Here is a 22,577-nt window from a genome sequence, read left to right on the forward strand (position 1 = left end):
CCATTTTATTCTCTAGATTCTCTGCTAATATATATATATATATATATATATATATATATATATATATATATATGTGTGTTTGGGGGTTCTAAGTAATTTTCTAGCAAAAAATATGGATTTTGGTAAACACCAAATGTCAGAAATAGGCTTAGTCATGAAAGGGTTAAATGAACCCTTTGCACAGCCGAGTCATTTTGCCGCGGTATAACTGCAGCAGCTGGTTGACAAGCAGTTACCCTAATACCAACACAATATACCGTAAATGCAACATAAAAGTCCGGATCATAAACCAGATAAAATCACCCACCGGCTGAATAAAAGAAATATAATACTGTGTGGCCCGGGTTAATCACTCACTCACGTTTGCTCGTATGCCATATTTACACCTGGTTTAACCCCTTGATCGCCCCCTAGTGTGAACCCCTTCCCTGCCAGTGACATACAGTAATCAGTGGCAATTTTTAGCTCTGCTCGCTGTATAAATGTCACTGGTCCCAAAAAAGTGACAGAAGTGTGTGTCCAATCTGTCCACTGCAATGTCATAGCCCCGATAAAAATCGCAGATCACCGCCATTACTAGTAAAAAAATAATAATAATAAAAATGGCAGAAATCTATCTCATAGTTTGTAGGCGCTTTTGCGCAAACCAATCAATATATGCTTATTGCGATATGTAGCAGAATACATATCGGCCTAAACTGAGGAAGACATTTATTTTTTTTACATTTTTTGGGAGGATATTTACTATAGCAAAAAGTAAAAAAATATTGTTTTTTTTTTTCAAAATTGTTGTCTTTTTTTGTTTATAACGCAAAAAAAACAAAAACCGCAGAGATGATCAAATACCACCAAAAGAAAGCTCTATTTGTGGAGGGAAAAAAAAAGGACGCCAATTTTGTTTGGGAGCCAAGTCGCACGACCGCGCAATTGTCTGTTAAAGCAACGCAGTGCCGAATCGCAAAAAGTGCTCTGGTCTTTGACCAGCCATATGGTCCGGGGGTTAAGTGGTTAATGACAACCACGATGCAATGGAGTGGTGTAGAGCATACAGTCGTCACACAGGGACCATTACAAAGAATGGGATTCTGTATACTGAGTGTGAAGTCAGGTGTCAGTAAATGACGAAACGCACAATGACAGCGCAAGAACACGCCTCCCCAAACTGATTGATTGCAGGCAGATGGAGACTTTAATTCTGTATTTTATCACCAAACCTTCGGTGCTAGAAAGATATTGTATATAAATATAAAGCAGGCCATGCACATCAATATTGTCTCAGATGTAACCCATATGGCTGCTAAAAGTTTATCTCCGCGGCGAGTCCTGATCCAATCACACGTTCTTCCTCGAGATGCCGAGACCGCCTGACCCCCCGACCCAACAAGTTTTATTATTTGTCCACGGACGTCACATCGGGGACGGTATAAAAGGAGGGTATTCTTCTGCCTGTGCTCATTCTTCCTCCGTCTTCTCACCCCCCCCTCTCTAAGCTGATCTCCGTCAACTTGTATCACAATGCTGGGCTCTGCAGGGTCTCTTCTGCTGCTCCTCCTCGCCTGGGGGGCCAGAGCTTTATCGCAGCCAGACGACAACCGGATAACACTGGGACGCAACCAGGTGAGAGACGCAACCAGCAACCAGGTGAGAGATGCAACCAGCAATCATCATCTTCCTCCCCATCAATTATCATCTTCCTCCCCAGCAATCCACACCTCACCCATGTGCAGGGTACCATCCACCTCCCTGGGAAAGGACGGGGGGACGTTAGCAAGGACGCCTTTTATGTTTTACTAAGGAGTGTACTTGGATAACATTGATATTATTATTATCAGAGCTTTTATTCTCAGAAAATAGGCGCAGGAACTCAACCACGACCCCGTTCAGATTTCACAAACAGTAGAAGGGTCTTAAAAGGGGCATTAAATACCAGGATTGCATTACATACAGAGTTCAGGGGGGTTACACACAGGGTGCAGAGTTCAGGGGGGTTACACACAGGGTGCAGAGTTCAGGGGGTTACACACAGGGTGCAGAGCTGTCACTTGTAAACACAGAAACCAGACTTCTGTGTTTACAAGTGATTGTGGTGAGCAGGCACCAAAGGGTCTGAGCCAGAGGTGGTGGAACTGAGTTCCCCCAAGTTCCCCCTGAAAAAAAGCCCTGATTATTATTATTATTATTATTATTATTATTATACAGGATTTATATATATAACAGTTTGCGCAGCGCTTTTGATATCAACCAAGACACATTGGGGGTTATTTATGAAAGGCAAATTTACTTTGCACTACAAGTGCAAAGTGCACTTAAAATTGCACTTGGAAGTGCAGTCACTGTAAATGTAAAGGGGGTAGATCTGAAATGAGGGGAAGCTCTGCTGACTTTATTATCCAATCTAAAATGCTGTTTTTTTTTCTTCTTTTCCTTGCATGTCCCCCTCGGATCTACAGCAACTGCACTTCCGAGTGTACTTTTAGTGCAATTTCAAGTGCACTTTGCACTCGTAGTTGGCACTAGTAGTGGATTTGCCTTTAGTAAATAACCTCCAAAGTGCACTTGAAATTGCACTGGAATTGCAGTCACCGTGAATCTAAAGGGGTAGATCTGAAATAGAGGGGAAGCTCTGCTGATTTTTTTCATCCAATCATGTGCAAGCTAAAATGCTGTTTTTTATTTTCCTTGCATGTCCCCCTCGGATCTAAAGCAATTGAACTTCCAAGTGTACTTTTAGTGCAATTTCAGGTGCACTTTGCACTTGTAGTTTGCACTTGTAGTGCAAAGTGGATTTGCCTTTCGTAAATAACCCTAAATTACCCGTTTTCCCTTCATTTTCCCCTCATATGATTTATTAAAGGGGTTGTAAAGGTACAATTTTTTCCCCCTAAATAGCTTCCTTTTTAGGAAGTACGCTGCATAAGCATACGTAATAAGTAATCAAGGGGGGGTGTAATGGCGCTTGCTAATAATTAAAAAATAATTATTTAAATAAGCGTGATACCAAATCCTGTGAGTAATATTACTCACAGGATTTGGTATCACGCTTATTTAAATACCGTATTTATTGGGGTATAGCGCGCTCCCGCGTATAGCGCGCACCCCTAAATTTGCCCAGAAATTCCTGTGAAAAAAAGATTTTTGTACTTACAGTTTGGTGTCTTGCACGGCATCCATCGGCGGCCTCGTCGGGTCCGGCGTCCGTCTGCGGCTTCGGGTGTCCCCTTCGTCGGGTCCGGCGTCCTTCTGCGGCATCCTCCTTGCTCGTTTCCCGCTTTCCCTCGCCGAGTTTGAATACTGCGCCGGCATATACCGAGCGCAGTACACTCGCGTATAGTCGGCAATGCTCGCGCTGACGTCCTGGACGTACAGGACGTGAGCGCGAGTGTAGCCGAGACTACCCGACTATACACGAGTGTACTGCGCTCGGTATATGTCGGCGCAGTATTCAAACTCGGCGCGGGAAAGTGGGTATCGGCGTATATCGCGCACCCACGATTTTGCCCTGATTTTCAGGGCAAAATAGTGCGCGGTATACGCCGATAAATACGGTAATTATTTTTTAATTATTAGCAAGCGCCATTACACCCCCCCTTGATTACTTGTTACCAGTGTGTGAGCACTTAATTGTTGTGGCTGCTGCTGAGTTTATTTATTCTTGTTGATTTAATAGTTAGTTTAGTTTTTAGTGCCCTGGGTAGGTTGGTTTTGCGCATTGGTTCCCCACATCAACACGTAATAAGTAATGGCATCCCGTGTTTTGCGAGTGATTCAGAACGCCCAGCTGTGCATGGAGCCTGAATATGAAAAAAAATGTAAAAAGTTCTCCTTGCAACTTAAACGGGTTGTAAAGGTAAAACAATTTTCCCCTAAATAGCTCCCTTTACCTTAGTGCAGTCCTCCTTCACTTACCTCATCCTTCCATTTTGCTTTTAAATGTCCTTATTTCTTCTGAGAAATCCTCACTTCCTGTTCTTCTGTCTGTAACTCCACACAGTAATGCAAGGCTTTCTCCCTGGTGTGGAGTGTCGTGCTCGCCCCCTCCCTTGGACTACAGGAGAGTCAGGACGCTCTCTATGCTGCAGATAAAGAAAGGATCTGTCTGTTAGTGGGCGTCCTGACTCTCCTGTAGTCCAAGGGAGGGGCGAGCACGACACTCCACACCAGGGAGAAAGCCTCGCATTATTGTGTGGAGTTACAGACAGAAGAACAGGAAGTGAGGATTTCTCAAAAGAAATAAGGACATTTAAAAGCAAAATGGAAGGATGAGGTAAGTGAAGGAGGACTGCACTAAGGTAAGGGAAGCTATTTAGGGAAAAATTGTTTTACCTTTGCAACCCGTTTAAGTTGTAAGGAGAACTTTTTACATTATTTTTCATATTCAGGCTCCATGCACAGCTGGGCGTTCCGAATCACTCGCAAAACACGGGATGCCATTACTTATTACGTATGCTTATGCAGCGTACTTTTGCGGCGATTGCCGCGTGATTAATCACACAGCAATTGCAGCAAATCGCAACGCGTGAAGGTTGTCACTCAAAAAAAAAAAGAAGAGCAGGAGCTTCTTTTGGAATGACAGCATTGTGCGTTGTGATTTGCCGCGATTTCAGCTTGGTTAATCGAGTGACAACCGTGACAAAAATCACACCGGGGTGCCGTTAAGAATGTGCATCATACTTTTTTGCGATGCAATCTTTCCTAAATAAAAAAACGTTTGGACGAGATTGATGATCCTTGGTGTGCTGGCGAATATTTACTTATCGCACCGGTTCCAGTATCCAGCTGGCCGTCGCTACAGCATTCAGTACCTTAAAGGGCTCATTCCAGGAACGCAAATTTAGTCTAGAAGCGCTTTTTGAAGCTTCAGTTTCTGGGAACATTTCATCTGCGTTTTTGGGAGTGATTTGCCAGCAGAAAAAAAATCTGAAAGCTCCTAACTGATGCTAACACACTGCTAAAAGCTGGCTAAAAAAAAGATTTTATGGGCGTTTTTCCTCCAGCTTTTTTCTGAATTTAGTTTTAACTTACAGGGGGTTATTTACTAAAGGAAAATCCACTTTGCACTACAAGTGCATTGCAAGTGCACTTGGAAGTGCAGTCGCTGTAGATCCGAGAGGGACATGATAAATAAAAAACAGCATTTTAGCTTGCACATGATTGGATGATAAAATCAGCAGAGCTTCCCCTCATTTCAGATCTACCCTTCAGATTTAGAGACTGCACTGGAAGTGCAACGTGGATTTGCCTTTCGTAAATCAACCTCAGTGTGCATGGATCCTTATAGCCAGATTCAGAGAGAGTTACGCCGGCGTATCAGTAGATACGCCGTCGTAACTCTGAATCTGCGCCGTCGTAAATTTAAGCGTATTCTGGAAACCAGATACGCTTAAATTAGGCTAAGATACGAGCAGCGTAAGTCTCCTACGCCGTCGTATCTTAGGGTGCAATATTTAGGCTGGCCGCTAGGTGGTGCTTCCGTTGAGTTCAGCGTAGAATATGCAAATGACTAGATACGCAGATTCACGAACGTACGCTTGCCCGTCGCAGTAAAGATACGCCGTTTACGTAAGGCGATTCCCGGCGTAAAGTTAGTCGAACAAATAGCTGGCCTAGTCAATGTTAAGTATGGCCGTCGTTCCCGCGTTGAAATTTGAAAATCTTACGTTGTTTGTGTAAGTCGTCCGTGAATGGGGCTGGACGTAATTTACGTTCACGTCGAAACCAATACGTCCTTGCGGCGTACTTTGGAGCAATGCACACTGGGATATGTACATGGATGGCGCATGCGCCATTCGTAAAAAAGCGTCAATCACGTCGGGTCACGAGTAATTAACATAAAACACGCCCCCCCATCCTCATTTGAATTAGGCGCGCTTATGCGGCCACATTTACGCTACGCCGCCGTAACTTAGGAGGCAAGTGCTTTGTGAATACAGCACTTGCCTCTCTAACTTACGGCGGCGTAGCGTATATGCCATACGCTACGCCTGCCTAACGTTGCGTCCGCCTACGTGAATCTAGCTATTAATCATTTGTTAATAGGTTTAACGTTGCAGTCGTGTTGAGAAGGCTCTAATACTTAGACAGTAAAATTGCAGTGTTGCAGAATTTCCTTTGCATTACATTATTTCATTTCTGGTATTTATGTAGCACTGACAATTGACATGCTGTACATTCCTATCAATCCCTGCCCTCAAGGAGCTTACAATCAAAGGTCCCGATCTCATGTACTGATACTGGGGCAGGAGCCAATTAACCTACCAGCATGTCTTTAGAGTGTGTGAAGAAACCTATGCAAGTACAGGCAGCAGTGCCGGTGATCTGCCGATATGGTTCCTCCTATCAGTATGGTTCCCCCCCTTGACTACGCAGGCGCAATCCGAGCCGACGGAAATCACCGAAACCTGATCAGCTGTAGCAACAAGTCCAGGGCGACGTGGAATTCGCTGTAAGTGGACAGTCGACCTCACGTCCTCGCTTCGCTCGCTGCGCTCGCTCGCCCTCCAGGCTCTTTTTTTTAACATCCTCCAAGTCCACGGGGATGTTAAAGCAGAGTTCCACTTAAAAATTGAACTTCCGCTTAACCCACTCCTCGCCCCCTTACATGCCACATTTGGCATGTAATTTTTTTGGGGGGGGGGTGGGGGCTTCAGGAGAAGGGGACTTCCTGTCCCACTTCCTCCTTCCGCCGAGAGGCTGGAAAGGCGATTAGCTTAATCGCCTTATTGCCTTATTGCAGCCCCTCCCTGTAGGCGAGTGCCTGTCCAATCGGACGGCGCCGCTCGCACATGCGCAGTGCCGCTCACGCATGCGCAGTGGGTGCCCAGCCGTGAAGCCGAAAGCTGTCACTGCCGGGTGCCCACACTAGGAATGAAGATGCCGGCCGGCGAGGGGGGGCGAGGAGCAAAGCCCCAGCCGGCGCGTCGCTGGAACCGTGGAGCAGGTAAGTGTCTGTTTATTAAAACCCAGCAGCTACACTTTTTGTAGCTGCTGACTTTTAATAAACGTAAAAAAAAGTCTGGAACACCCCTTTAAGGAATGTGCCTGGATGCCGCGCATGCGCCCTGTACAGCTGATCAAGTTCGGAGATTTTCATGGGTTTCGTCTGTCAAGCAGGGAACCATATCGATAGGGGAACTAGCTTGACAAGACACCGGGACAAGGAGTGGGCAGCAGCTGCCCTGGGCACTGTGGTATCATGTGAGGTGCGAGGGCACCATAAGGAAATTTGTGGGGAGGGGATTTGTGTTGGAAGGGGGAATTGGGGGGGGGGGCGGCAGGTGGTAAGAATTGTTCTAGGAGGGGAAATTTGGGGGTGGTGCAAGGAGTGGCGATTTAAAGGGATCTGTGTTGGGAGGGGGGATGGGGGAAGATAATTTGTGCTAGGAGGGGTAATTTGGGGTGAATTTGTGTTGGATCATATACTGTGGGCTAGATTCAAGTAGATTTGCGCATTTTTTACGGAGGCGCAGGGCAACGTTTTTGCCCTGCGCCCCCACAAAATTACTGCGCTGCCCTTGATTCACGGAGCAGTAGCTCCGTAAATTGCGTGGGCGCGCCGGCAAAATGCCCGGCGTAAGCTCGCGCAGTTTAAATGATCCCGTAGGGGGCGGGAATCATTTAAATTAGGCGCGTTCCCGCGCCGATCGTAGAGCGCATGCTCCGTCGGGAAACTTTCCCGATGTGCATTGCGGCAAATGACGTCGCAAGGACGTCATTTGCTTCAAAGTGAACGTGAATGGCGTCCAGCGCCATTCACGAATCACTTACGCAAACTACGTAAATTTGAAATTTCGCGACGCAGGAACGACGGGTATACGTAACATTGGCTGCCCCTGCTAATAGCAGGGGCAGCCTTACGCGAAAGACGCCGTACGGAAACGACGTAAACTGCGTATGCAGGGCTCGCGCAACGTTGTGAATCGGCGTTAGTATGCAATTTGCATACTATACGCGGAGCACAACGGGAACGCCACCTAGCGGCCATCGCAAGAATGCAGCCTAAGATATGCGGGCATAAGAGCCTTATGCCGCGCATATCTTAGGCTGCAGTCGGCGTAACGAGGTTCCTGAATCAGGAGCATTTGTTACGCCGGGGCAAGTAAGCAATTGCGCCTGTGTAACTATGGTTACACAGGCGCAATTGCTTCTTGAATCCAGCCCTGTATATATATATATATATATATCTTTGAAAAAGGCGAAGATTTCCCCACAGGGCTTTTTAGTTAATTAATAGTTCCACAGCCCTAATATATATATATATATATATATATATATATATATATATATATATATATATATATATATAAACATTGGGGCAGATTCAGGTAGCTTTTATGGCGGCGTATCTCAAGATACGCCGCCGTAATTTGAAATATGCGCGCATAAAACACGCCCCCCTTCCACATTTGAATTACGCGCGCTTACGCCGGCCCCATTTACGCTACGCACCGCCGCAACTTACGGAGCAAGTGCTTTGTGAATACTGCACTTGCTCCTGTAAGTTGCGTCGGCGTAACGTAAATACAATACGCTGCGCCGCCGTAACTAGGCGCGCAGGTACCTGAATCTGCCCCATTATAAATACCTTTTTTCCCCTCTGTTCTCCGATGCATAAGAGCTGGGGGGAAAGAAGAAGCAGCAGCACACCGATCTTTCCAGTGAATGGCTGTGCAGCAGGAACGTGGCAGGACAAGTCTGATCATTGGAGGAGAGCACACTGAGTTCCCATGCTGTGCTCTCCTGCTTAGTGTGGTCAGTTTTTAATAGGAAAGCAGAGGGACTGGCAGGATCACCAGGGATTTCACACAAAGGAAGGCAATACAAAGAGAACAGGATACTTTCCTGTACATGGTACAGCAGACACATTGGGCCAGATTCTCAAAAGAGTTACGCCGGTGTATCTACTGATACACCGGCGTAATTCGAAATTCCCGCCGGCGTATCATTGTTTTGTATTCACAAAACAAGATACGCCGGAATTAGGCTAGGATCTGACTGGTGTAAGTCACTTACACCGTCGGATCCTAAATGCAATACAACGCTGACCGCTAGGTGGCGTTTACATTCAGGTCTCATTTGACTATGCAAATGAGCCTGATACGCCGATTCCCGAACGAATTTGCGTCGCGTACGTCGTTTCCGTAAGCGTAAGGTTACCCCTGCTATATGAGGGGTAACCTTACGCCAGTCCGCCGTATGCCATGTTAAGTATGGCGTCGGGTCCCCATGTTAAGTATGGCGTCGGGTCCGCGTCGGCTTTTTCCGTCGGTTACGTCGTTTTCCTAAGTCGTTCTTGAATACGACTTTACGTCAATGACGCACACGTCGGCGTCATTGACGTTTTCCGTCGTGAGCTGGAGCATGCGCACTGGGCTATTTTTCAGCCCGGCGCATGCGCAGTTCAATCGGCGCGGGGCGCGCTTAATTTGAATACTAGCCGCCCCCTTTGAATTACGCGGGCCATACGCCGGGCCATTTACACTACGCCGCCGCAAATTCCGGAGCAAGTGTTTGGGGAATACGGCACTTGCTCCTGTAAGTTGTGGCGGCGTAGTGTAAATAGCTTACGCGACGCCGCCGCAGGATGTACCAGAATCTGGCCCATTAGGAATATGAAATGTTGAGGTAACAAACGCTTTGAAGCAGACCTTCACTCCAAAATTGAGAGGACCACTTATGCCTTTCCTCCCCTTAACAAGGTTGCACATTTTATTATATACATTTTTGTGACAGGTACCCACTCCCACTTCCTCAGTTCTTGTTTGATGGAGAATTACATGAATGTAACCCCCCAACCTCCGTTGCACAGCCTCCAGGGACACATCATAAATCTCAGGGGGCTGTAGGGGCACCTCATAGCACTGCCATGCCTCGCACATGTGCAGAGGGACCCGTGAGACCCTAGGAAATCGTAATTCCTAAGGTCTCGCAGCCAAGCATAGGAAGTCGTAATTTAATGAAACCCAAGATGTCTGGGATTCCATTCATATAGCAGGTCTGGATACAATTTTAAGGGCTTTGGGAGAAATTAGTTGATTTGATGGCAAAATTAAAATCCAACCTTGAATGGACAGCTTTACAATTCATAACTGGTCAGCACATTGGCTAAGTGGTTAGCATGTCTGCCTAGCAGCACTGGGGTCGATAGCTCAAACCCAAACCAGGGCACTACCTGCCTAGAGTCTGCAGGTTCTCCCTGTGCCTGCGTGGCTTTCCTCCAGGTACTCCGGTTTCCTCCCACACTCCAAAGACATGCTGGTAGGTAAAGTGGCTAGCATGTGTGTGTATGAATGTGAATTACGACTAGGGTTGTCCCCCATACCAGTATCGGATACCAGACCGATACCGAGTATTTGCGGGAGTACTTGTACTCCCGCAAATACCCCCGATGCCTAAATAGAATACTTGCCCACCCAGCCGTCACCGCCGCCGTATAACGCAAATCCGCCGCTGCCGCGTTAATCACTGTGCGGCGAACATTACAGGCACCTTTAGTTTGAATAGCTGTTTTGCCCACCGCGCCGTGTATAGACACTCCCCCTTGGACGGATCTGTCCAATCCCGAGCAAGGGGGAGTGTCCTTTAGATATGTGCATTCCCGTTCGTACGAATGTTATTTTCGTACGAAAATGTTCATTTTCGTACCCGCAGAATAATGTGTACACCACCGAAAAAATTAAAGCACCAAAATACGAAAACGACGGGATTACGAATGAGCCGCATAACGAACAACCGCAAATACGAACGAACGATCCGACGAAACGAAAACGGCAAAAGAACGAAAATGACATCTATAACAAAAAGACTTGCATTCTGTATTTTGTTTGAATCCTTGTTCTGTTTGTATTTTGATTTTCAGTCGTATGTACATATGACATCTAACAAAAGATTTTCATTCTGTATTTTGTTTGAATCCTTTTTCTGTTCGTATGTTCATATGACATCTATAACAAAAGATTTGCATTCTGTATTCTGAATTCCTTTTTTCTGTTCGTAATTTGGTTTCAAAATACAGAATGCAAATCTTTTGTTATAGATGTAATTTTCGTTTTTTTGAATGGGCAGTGAGTGTAGTTAGTTAGTGAAGCAGCTTCTCTTTTGTGCTGAGTACAGTAGTACAGTAAAGCCAAATAAACTTTTCTGTGGATTTTCGATCGTTTTTATGTTTGTTGTTTAAAAAAATCTGACCAAGTGTATGGGGCTTAACAATAGTTAATATGGATGAGCCGCGTGTTGAAAGTGCCGCGAATCCCGCGATATATTTACGAAAGTACAAAATGACGAAAATTCACGAAAATTATTGTCTAACAAGTAACGAACATGAATTAAACAGAATAACGAACCATCCTGCATGTACGAAAATAAAACGATAACCAAAATACGAAACGATCGGAATACAAAAAAATTGCGTCGTACGACAAACGAACGGGAACGAACAGGAAAACGGGCGTCTTACGAAAAACGAACGGAAACGAACCTACGGAACGATACGAAACGGAACAAAAAAAAACTAAAACATTTTCTGTGCACATGTCTAGTGTCCTTTACATGGCATGGCAGGGAAAACAGCTATTCAAACGAAAGCTGCCTGTAATGTTCGCCGCACGGTGATTAACGCGGCGGCGGCGGTGGCATCATCATTGGGTATGGGGGACATGGCTGGATATATGTGGGGGGACATGGCTGAATATATGGGGGACATGGCTGCAATATGTGGGGGGACATGGCTGCAATATGTGGGGGGACATGGCTGCATATATGTGGGGGGACATGGCTGCATATATGTGGGGGGACATGGCTGCATATATGTGGGGGGACATGGCTGCATATATGTGGGGGGACATGGCTGCATATATGTGGGGGGACATGGCTGCATATATGGGGGACATGGCTGCATATATGGGGGGGGACATGGCTGCAATATGTGGGGGGACATGGCTGCAATATGTGGGGGGACATGGCTGCATATATGTGGGGGGACATGGCTGCATATATGTGGGGGGACATGGCTGCATATATGTGGGGGGACATGGCTGCATTTATGTGGGGGGACATGGCTGCAATATGTTTGGGGACATGGCTGGATATATGTGGGGGGACATGGCTGCATATATGTGGGGGGACATGGCTGCATATATGTGGGCGACATGGCTGCATATATGTGGGGGACATGGCTGCATATGTTTGGGGGACATGGCTGCATATATGTGGGCGACATGGCTGCATATATGTGGGGGACATGGCTTCATATGTTTGGGGGACATGGCTGCATATATGTGGGGGACATGGCTGCATATATGTGGGAGACATGGCTTCATATATGTGGGGGACATGGCTGCATATATGTGAGGGACATGGCTGCATATGTTTGGGGACATGGCTGCATTTATGTGGGGGGACATGGCTGCATATATGTGGGGGACATGGCTGCATATATGTGGGGGACATGGCTGCATATGTTTGGGGACATGGCTGCATATGTGGGGTACATGGCTGCATATATGGGGGACATGGCTGCATATGGGAGGGACATGGCTGCATATGGGGGGGACATGGCTGCATTTGTGGGGGGGACATGGCTGCATATGTGGGGGACATGGCTGCATTTGTGGGGGGACATGGCTGCATTTGGGGACACATTTTAAAAAAAGTATCGGTTTTCGGTATCGGCGAGTACATAAAAAAAAGTATCGGTACTTGTACTCGGTCCTAAAAAAGTGGTATCGGGACAACCCTAGTTACGACCATAGATTGTAAGCTCCTTGAGGGCAGGGACGGATGTGAATTTACCATGTATATATGTAAATTGATGTCACTATATAAAGTACCTGTATAAAATACAGTGGAAATTTCGGATTGCGAGTAATGCTGTTAAAGGAACACTAAAGGTTCGTTTTTTATTATTTGATTGCTGTAAGCTAGAGCATTTAAATATCACTTACCTCGTTTTTCCTTTTGACCTCCAAAATACAGTAATCCAGGTTTGAAAATGCCATTTCCTGTCACTCCTCTTCTTGCTTTCCACCAGCATCTGAGCCGTTTTGCATGGTGGAAAGCAGAATGTGCTCACCCCCTCCCTATGACTACAGCCCTGCATGAAGATGCTCTCTTATCCCTCACAGGCATGGAGGCTAAGCCTAATGGGAACTGTAGTTCCCATTAGGCCGTGATGTAGCAAGAATGAATGCGCACTGCAAACCAGGAAGTCAGTGAGAATAACGATTCAGGAGTGCTGGAGGTGAATAAAACAGCTCGATGTCAACAGGAATCAAACTAGTTATAATGCAAAACATTACTTTTTACTTTATCAGCTACTGTCAGACTTTAATTTAAGAGGAAAATATTTTTGTCTTTACAACCCCTTTAACGAGCGTTTCGCAATACGATCACTGTATTTAAAAAAAATCCTGACTCAGTTTGTGAGTGTTGTCTCGCAAAACAAGCAGGATTCAAGCCACAGCGGTGTGCAGTACCACGTTTGGCCTGAAGGTGGGGGGCGCTGGAGCGGAGCGGCACCGTTTGGAAATGCTTGGAAAGACACGGAAATAGTCCGTGTGTTTCTGAGGCTCTCCGGCGCCCCCCACCTCTAATCACATGCGGTATTACATGCCATTAAAGTCAATGCGGAACAAATAAATTGACTTCAATGGGGAAACTCGCTTTGATATGCAAGTACTTTGGATTACAAGCATTCTCCTGGAACGGATTATACTCGTAATCCGAGGTTCCACTGTATATGAATTAAACTGATAGGAATGGGAAGCATGTTAATGTGAATGCAGGACAAGGTGTGGACAGAGGGGGTCGACTGCCCTGGGCACTGTGGTATCATGTATGGTAGGAGGACGCCGCAAGGATACTGGGGGGGGATTTGTGCTGGAATGGGGAATTAGGGGGCCTCAGGGGGTAAGTTTTGTTCTGGAAGGAGAAGTTTGGGGGGGGGGGGGTGATAAGAGTGGGGATTTGGGGGTGATTTGTGCTGTGGGCGGGGGATGTGTACTAATAGGGGAAATTTTAGGGGTAGAGCATTTGTGCTTGGAGGGGTGAATTTTTTTTGCTGGGGGGGGGGCATTTGAGCTGGTGGGATCTAGGGGATGGGGGCAAAGATCTGCATTGAGATGGGGGGGGGGATTCAGCAGGGGGGCATATTTGTACTGGGGGGGGTATGCTTAGGGGGTAAGCATGCAGATTAGTGCTCAGCGTTTTTGTGGAGGGATTTTTTCTGACACATATTGTTCATACATCTTGAAGGGGAGGGAGGGGGGGGGATTTGGCATGTTCACCCAGGGCTCTAGATGATCTCGTCCCAGCGCAGCCTGTATGGTAGGGGATGGCTCTGACCACAACAAAATACAATATATAAACTAGATTGAAATGAGGAAATTCAGTTTTCAAATCAAGGTTGGTTTCTTTGTTCTCTTTAGCCCTGGTTCACACTGGGCTGCGGGAGTTCAGCTGAACTCGCACAATTTCACTCCCGCTGGCAGTCCCGATTTCGGCCGCGATTTAAGAGACCTCTGTGCAGGTTTCTGCACAGATGTCAATGTAAATCGCGGCCCGAAAACGCAAAAAGTAGTACAGGAACTACTTTTTGAAATCGGTGCAGCGCCGCAGATGCGGCGTCGCACCGATTAGGACGGTGTCATTGCCAACAATTGGCGGCAAATGCCGCCGATTTGAGATGCGATTTCACATGTGAAATCGCATCTCAAATCGAAGAAAATCGTGTGAACCTGGGCTAAATCAGATTAATCCCAGGTTCACACTGAAGCCGTGAAGTTCCGCTGAACTCGCACGATTTCACTCCCGCTTGTCAGTCCCGATTTTGGCCGCGATTACAGAGACATCTGTGCAGGTTTCTGGTTTCTGCACAGATGACAATGTAAATCGCAACCCGAAATTGCAAATAGTACACAAACTACTTTTTGAAATTGGTGCAGCGCCGCAAATGCGGTATCACACCGATTTAGGGCGGTGCCATTGCCGCCGATTTGACATGCAATTTCAAATTTGTCAAAACGCACCAGTGTGAACCAGGGCTAAGGCTACATTGACACAAGCGATTAAAGCCAGTGCCAATTGTAGCGGCTTGAATCTTCTGTTTACAGCTGCGGATGAAATCAGCTAGCTGAATCCTCCGGGCCCATTAACTATAATGACAGGTCGCCGCCTGCCGCAGCTATTTATGGCTTGCATACTATGCGTGCGTCCAGCAGCGATCACCGCAAGTAATCGCTGGCTGTGTGGAGAGCTGCATATAGCGGCAGCCACGGGCGACCTGTTATTATACTGAATGGGGCCGGCGGCTACAGCTAGCCGCTAGCCGTTCTCATCCGCAGCTATAAACAGAAGATTCCAGCCGCTATAACTGGCACTGGCTTTAATCGCCGGGGTGAATGGAGCCTTATACATTTGTTGAGAGATTGCCATCACTAGAGAAATTCTGGAAAAGTAATTTAAAGTTTTAAGCCTTACAGCTGGTAGGCAATTACAGTTCTTGTAAAAGTCGCACCTGGCGCCCAACTCATTAATTTTACGATTAATCTTCTCCAGATTCCAGTATTTGTCATCAATTAGAGAGAACAGTGATATTGAGATGGGAGCATTATTAATTATAAACTAAACATAGAAGATGTTTTTATAAATGATAAAGAGAACAGTCATGAACTTATCTAAGAATCTGGACTGTCAGGGTTCAGAGGTCACTGGAAGTCTGGCATTTTGGCGGAAGTGTCAGGGTTCAGAGGTCACTGGAGGTCTGCTATTTTGGCTGGAGTGTCAGGGTTCAGAGGTCACTGGAGGTCTGCCATTTTGGCTGGAGTGTCGGGGTTCAGAGGTCATCTGAGGTCTGGCATTTTGGCTGGATTGTCAGGGTTCAGAGGTCACTGGAAGTCTGGCATTTTGGCTGGAGTGTCAGGGTTCAGAGGTCACTGGAGGTCTGGTATTTTGGCTGGAGTGTCAGGGTTCAGAGGTCACTGGAAGTCTCGCATTTGGCGGAAGTGTCAGGGTTCAGAGGTCACTGAAGGTCTGGCATTTTGGCTGGAATGTCAGGGTTCAGATGTCACTGGAGGTCTTGCATTTTGGCTGGAATGTCAGGGTTCAGATGTCACTGGAGGTCTTGCATTTTGGCTGGAGTGTCAGGGTTCAGAGGTCACTGGAGGTCTGGCATTTTGTCTGGAGTGTCAGGGTTCAGAGGTCACTGGAAGTCTGGCATTTGGCGGAAGTGTCAGGGTTCAGAGGTCACTGGAGGTCTGGCATTTGGCGGAAGTGTCAGGGTTCAGAGGTCACTGGAGGTCTGGCATTTGGCGGAAGTGTCAGGGTTCAGAGGTCACTGGAGGTCTGGCATTTTGTCTGGAGTGTCAGGGTTCAGAGGTCACCTGAAGCCTGACAATAGCCACCTTAACACTCTTCCTTTCAGCTCCAGAGAGTACATAGCAGTTAGGTCCAATGACATGTAGGGTCAGGGGGTGGTAAAAACACACGGTTGAGCCGTAAAAGGATATACATGACATTCATGGCAACATGGGGTGGCAAATTTTATCCCCACTGTTGCATTCAATGGGCAGTACCGCCCATTGAACGCAGCCTATTCAAGTGAAAGGTGCAACACCACAACTGCATGCATTGCATTACAACATGGTGGTGTGGGCTTTTAGGCATTATTATAAGAAAATAGTAAGTTGCGCAAAAAAATAAAAAGTGAATAAATAATCATATTGAATGAGTATTATAACAATACGTGATATAAATGAGTGTACTCCAAAGGGCAAGTACCTCTATAAGCATAAACACACACTAAATATAAAAATATCAAAGTGACTCAAATGTATTCAAGTGAGTGACAATCATTTTATATATATATATATATATATATATATATATATATATATATATATATATGTGTGTGTGTGTGTGTGTGTGTGTGTGAAAAGTCCTAATCAGGACAGCCTTAAAAGTCCAATAAAATTAGATACGCAGATAAAATGAAAAAGTAGCAAACCGTTCAAATATTGAAACAGAAAAGGGGGAGCTTCCGGGGTCAAGCGGGAGCGTGGTGACGTCACTGCATAGCACCGCCCTGACCAGTTTCGACAGAATTGTCGTTTTCAAAGGGCACAGTGAGGACTCATTATTATGCCTCCTCACCACCTGTTTTAACCCTAAAAGGTTGTACCATTGTGCCGCAACTGAATCAGCCCATAACAGTCTGTGGTGTGGGCTTTTGCGTGTTAAGACAGGCAGTAGGGAGGTGAGATAACGCCCCCTCAAGGCCTGTCAAACACCGCATGAAGAGCGATCCACTTCAGACAGCCAACATAAGTGTAAACAGGCCCTTACAAAGCCGAGACTAGACTTACATTGTTTCATGCCATGTAGTGCATATGGTAGCGCATATGTGTAGGTGTAAATAGGCCCTATAGTTTCCCTTTTTCTTTTACAATAAACTGCAGAGCATAGAGTAGAAAGCCGCATACGAAAGAATGGCATTTCCACTGGACATGCATTTTCATCAGGCAAAACGCAAGAGTTGAGGGACACTTCAATGCACGAAAAACTCAATGCGTACGGTTCATGAAACTTTACATAAGGATAAGCATCTTTATTTTCAGCCATGAGTAAATGTTTAACTGTAACTGGACTTGAAAATAACTTTTTTTTAACACAAAGTTCCCTATTGATGTGTTAGCTTTGTGAACTGATCCTGTAATCGTGTGAATGGGCCCTATGGAGTTGGGAACCCCCCTGATGACCACTATGACATGTCAGGCACAGGCACAGTGGGGCTGATTTACTAAAGGACTAAAGACCCTTACTCAAAGAAATCATCTGATCTGGTAATGCTGACACGAGCCCAGTTGATTGTAGGGTATTGGGATGTGTTATATCCAAAGGCACCCACTACATAGAGTAAGGCTTCGTACACACGATCGGTTAACCAGAGGACAACGGTCTGATGGACCGCTTCATCGGTCAAAACCGATCTTGTGTGGGCCCCATAGGTTATTTAACCATCGGTTAAAAAAAGCCAACTTGCTTTAAATTTAACTTATGGATTCCTAACCGATAGGTCAAAACCGATCGTTAGTAGGCACGACCATCGGTTAAAAATCCACGCATGCTCAGAATCAAGTCGACGCATGCTTGGAAGCATTGAACTTCATTTTTTTCAGCACGTTGTTGTGTTTTACTTCACCGCGTTCTGACACGATCGGTTATTTAACCGATGGTGTGTAGGTGCGACGGACCATCAGTCAGCTTCATCGGTTAACCTATGACAACGGTCCTTCAGACTGTTCTCATCGGATGGACTGATTGTGTGTAAGGCCGGGTACTCACGAGCAAACATCGGACCGTTTTCACCGTACATGCCTGCCAGAGGGCTTCTGTACGATGGTTGTACTAACCATCGTACAGAAGTCCGCGCGTAAACACTACGTGGGGCGTGGCCGCGTCGTCGCCGCGACGATGACGCGGCGATGACGCGGCGACGTGGGCGGGCCTGCCATTTAAAGGCTTCCACGCATGTGTCGAAGTCATTCGACGCATGCGAGGGACAGCGGGCGCTCAGACATGTACGGTAGGTCTGTACTGACGACCGTACATGTCCGAGCGGGCAGAATTCCAGCGGACGGTTTTAAAACACGTCCAGGAATATTTGTCTGCTGGGAAAAGGCCCGGCGGGCAAATGTTTGCTGGAATTCGGCCCGCTCGCGCCTACACACGACCGAACATGTATGCTGAAACTGGCCCGCGGACCAGTTTCAGCATACATGTTTGGTCGTGTGTACGGGGCCTAAGAGGCTTAAGGTGACCAGATTTTTTTAATTAAATCCGGGGACATATTTTTTTTACTAGTAATGGCGGCAATCAGCGACTCTCTGCCCGTCGCCGCATACCTCACAGCCTTTCAAGTCTTACTCTTCAGGCCCTGGCTACTACTGGGTGGGGAGCGGAGGAAGATCACTCCGCCAGGGAAGGCAAGGAGATAGGCAGGCGGCTGGAGCGGAACGGGCATGCACCCAAAACTGAAGAAATATTCCCTCCACTCTGACCAGAACATGATCATCAGAAAGGAGCACAGATAATGAAAAAAATACCCCCCCTAAACTAGTAGGAGCGGCGGAGCGGGGGTGTGTAATTCCGTTTTTTTTTTTTTTTTTATTCTGCACTGACTGCCTTTGAAATTGTCCCAGCCCCTGTTCTAATCCAATAGGGGGACAAAACCGGGGACAGACTTGGTGGAGTTTGCGTCGTTTTCCGCGTCGGGTATGCTAATTAGCTGTTTACGGCGATCCACGATGGTACGCGCAGTCATCGCATTCTCTTACGTCGTCGCTAGTCGGCTTTTCCCGGCGTATAGTTACAGCTGCTATTTCTTGGCTTATATTTAGACTTTCCATGTTATAGTATGGGCGTCGTTCCCGCGTCAAATTTTAAATTTTTTTTTTTGCGTAAGTCGTCCGTGAATAGGAAAGGATGTAACGCACGTCGCCGTTCTAAAAATGACATGTCATTTCGCGCAAAGCACGGCGGGAAATTTCAAAACGGAGCATGCGCAGTACGTTCGGCGCGGGAACGCGCCTAATTTAAATGATACACGCCCCATTTGAATTAGGCGGGCGGATTTACGCTACGCCGCCGCAACTTTACAGGCAAGTGCTTTGTGAATCAAGCACTTGCACGTAAAACTTGCGGCGGTGTAACGGAAATGACATACGTTACGCCGCCGGAATTCTACCTGAATCTGGCCCGGAATGTTTTTCCCTGCTGGAGCCAATTTGGTCATGCTTCTTTGTTTTTGTTTTTTGCCTTTCTCTGGATCAACTGTGGGTATAGGATTGTGTATATAGAGGTCTTCTATTTGTGTTTCTTTTTCTATGTTGGTTGGAACTAGACAGACTTGTGTCTTTTTTTTTTTTTTCACCAGATTAACTATGGGCCAGATTCACAGAAAAAGTACGCCGGAGTATCTGCTGATACTCCGGCGTACTTTCAAATTTGCCGCGTCGTATCTTTATTTGTCATTCACAAACAAAGATACGACGGCTTTTGGCTAAGATCGCCTTCGGATCTTAGGTGTAATTCTCCGGCGGCCGCTGGGTGGAGTTTGCGTCGTTTTCCAGCGTCGGGTATGCAAATTAGCTGATTACGGCGATCCACGAAGATACGCGCGTTCGTCGCAATCTCTTACGTCGTCGCTAGTCGGTTGTTCCCGTCGCAAAACTAGGCATGCTTTTTCATGGCTTACATTTAGAACAGCCATGTTAAAGTATGCCGTCGTTCCCGCGTCGATTTTCAAATTAATTTTTTTTGCGTCTGGGAATACGAAATTACGTTACGCACGGCGCCGTAATTTCGCGCAAAGCACGGCGGGAAATTTCCTAACGGAGCATGCGATTAAACCTTTTATTTTTAAATAAGCATACAATATAAACGGAGCATGCGCAGAACGTTCGGCGCGGGAACGCGCCTAATTTAAATGGTACACGCCCCATTTGAATTAGGCGGGCTTGCGCCGGACAGCTTTACGTTACACCGCCGTAAGTTTTACACGCAAGTGCTTGGTGAATCAGGCACTTGCGCTGAAAACTTGCGGTGGTGTAACTTAAAGACGATACGTTACGCCGCCGCAAATATCTGTGAATCTGGCCCTATGTAACTATGTAAACCTGACAAGAGACGCCCAGGATCTGTTGTGAATATGAATGTCCCTAAATCTCGACCTTGTTTCCCTTTTTAGGATCTAAACGCAATACAAGAGGACCTCCTCCTGAAGCTGCTCTCAGGATGGACAGACAGCAGGGAAAGTAATTTAGTGGAGGTCGAAAGAAGCGTCCCCGATCCTCCTGAGCCCAAAATCGCCCAACCGGTCAAATTTCCGCGCCTGTCTCTGCGGGAACGGAAAGCGCCCTGCAAAAACTTCTTCTGGAAGACGTTCACTATGTGCTAGAAATCGCTGTTTGTGTTTTATTCTTTTTTTTTTATTATTATTTATGGATTTGTGACATTGATAAAGTTTGTAAATAACATGACATCACCCTATGGGGGATTTGTTCATTTCCATTAAACTTAAGGCGTCATTCAGCAGTGAAGCAGTTTCTTATTTTCCAAAATGATCGGCTTGTCCACATAAATGTTTCAATGTTTGTTTTTAGTCTTTTTTGTCCTCAAATATCTCTGTAGTGGAGAACTCCGATCCTCCCCATGTAAGAGATGATCTGTGTCTTCCTACTTACCAGTGGTCATTTTGTAGACTAAAAACATTTTCAGTCGACTAAAATACAACTAAAACTAAAACAATTGAGATGACTAAAATAAGACTAAAACTAAAAAACTGAGATGACTAAAATACAACTAAAATTAAAATGGCATTTTAGTCAAAAGACTAAGGGGCAGATCCACAAAAGGATTACGCCGGCGTATCTTTTGATACGCCAGCGTAATTTTAAATTTCCTGCGTCGTATCTTTGTTTGGTATCCACAAAACAAGATACGACGGCATCTGGGATCGATCCGACAGGCGTACGTCTTAGTACGCCTTCGGATCTAAGCTGCAATTTTTCGGCGGCCGCTAGGTGGCGTTCCCGTCGAAATCCGCGTTGAGTATGCAAATTAGCTAGTTACGGCGATCCACGAACGTACGAGCGGCCGTCGCATTCTTTTACGTCGTCTCTAGTCGGCTTTTTCCGGCGTATAGTTAAAGCTGCTATTTGGTGGCGTACGCAATGTTTTTTTAACAACAAGGTTGGTCTTTATTGGGTCAAAATAAAAATAAGGACACATACAAAGCAACGGGTTACAGTGCATACATGACTGGACGGAGAGATTACATGTAGAAAGCAATACAGAGCAAAATGAGATCAAAAGAACTGGATCTAATTGTGGGCTAGGTGTAAGCTACAGGACTGCAGTACTTATCCCAGGCGGGGAGTGGAGGGGGGAGGTGGTGAAAGGGAGGGGGGGGCGGGGAAGGCAATGGGAAAGGGAAGGGGAGAGGGCGGGGGGAGGGGTAGGCAAGGGGAGGGGGGAGAAGCGGAGCAGAGAGGGGGGGGGGAGGGGATGAGGGGGGGAACACAAGGATATTTGAGAACCCACCGACAATCCCAATGGTGCCACCAACTCTATCAAAGGAGGTCAGTCCATGGTCCCCACACCCGTTCAAACTTGGATGGGCAACCCCTGCTCAAATACGTCATTTTATATAGAGGAAGAACAGCGTTGACCGCATCCATCCACATTCCCAGAGTAGGGGGAGCCCTGGATGTCCATTTGATCAAAATAACCTTCTTAGCATAGAAAAACAGCAGGGACAACAGCAACTTAGTAAACCTGGGTCTTTGCTCATCGTCCTGCACCCCCAGCAGAGCAAGCTCTGGGGCAGTGGGAAGACTGAGTTGTAGGCGGACGTTAACTGTCTCAAAGACCGCGGACCAATAGTCCGATAATTTGGGGCAGGACCAGAACATATGCATGTAGGTGCCTTCCGAGGTGCAACACCTCGGGCAATTTGGGGAACGCTGCGGATAGACCCCATGCAGTCTCCGGGGAGTAAAGTAAACCCTATGCAGGAACTTAGTTTG

The 22,577-nt window shown here is 46.5% G+C and overlaps 1 protein-coding gene across 2 annotated transcripts; it reads left to right on the forward strand.

The window, feature by feature from the left end:
* Window positions 1-1,330: 1,330 nt before the first annotated feature.
* Window positions 1,331-21,089, forward strand: LOC120916118 (somatostatin-2). 2 transcript variants are annotated; one of them, XM_040326936.1, is made up of 2 exons: window positions 1,331-1,617; window positions 20,738-21,089. In XM_040326936.1, the coding sequence occupies exons 1-2, from the start codon at window positions 1,516-1,518 to the stop codon at window positions 20,945-20,947; spliced, it is 312 nt and encodes a 103-aa protein (XP_040182870.1). In that variant the 5' UTR covers window positions 1,331-1,515; the 3' UTR covers window positions 20,948-21,089. The 2 variants fall into 2 exon arrangements, with proteins under 2 accessions (XP_040182870.1, XP_040182869.1); XM_040326935.1 differs by having other exon boundaries at window positions 1,356-1,641.
* Window positions 21,090-22,577: the final 1,488 nt, after the last annotated feature.

Source organism: Rana temporaria, chromosome 10 (assembly GCF_905171775.1).
Source record: "Rana temporaria chromosome 10, aRanTem1.1, whole genome shotgun sequence".
NCBI lineage: Eukaryota > Metazoa > Chordata > Amphibia > Anura > Ranidae > Rana > Rana temporaria.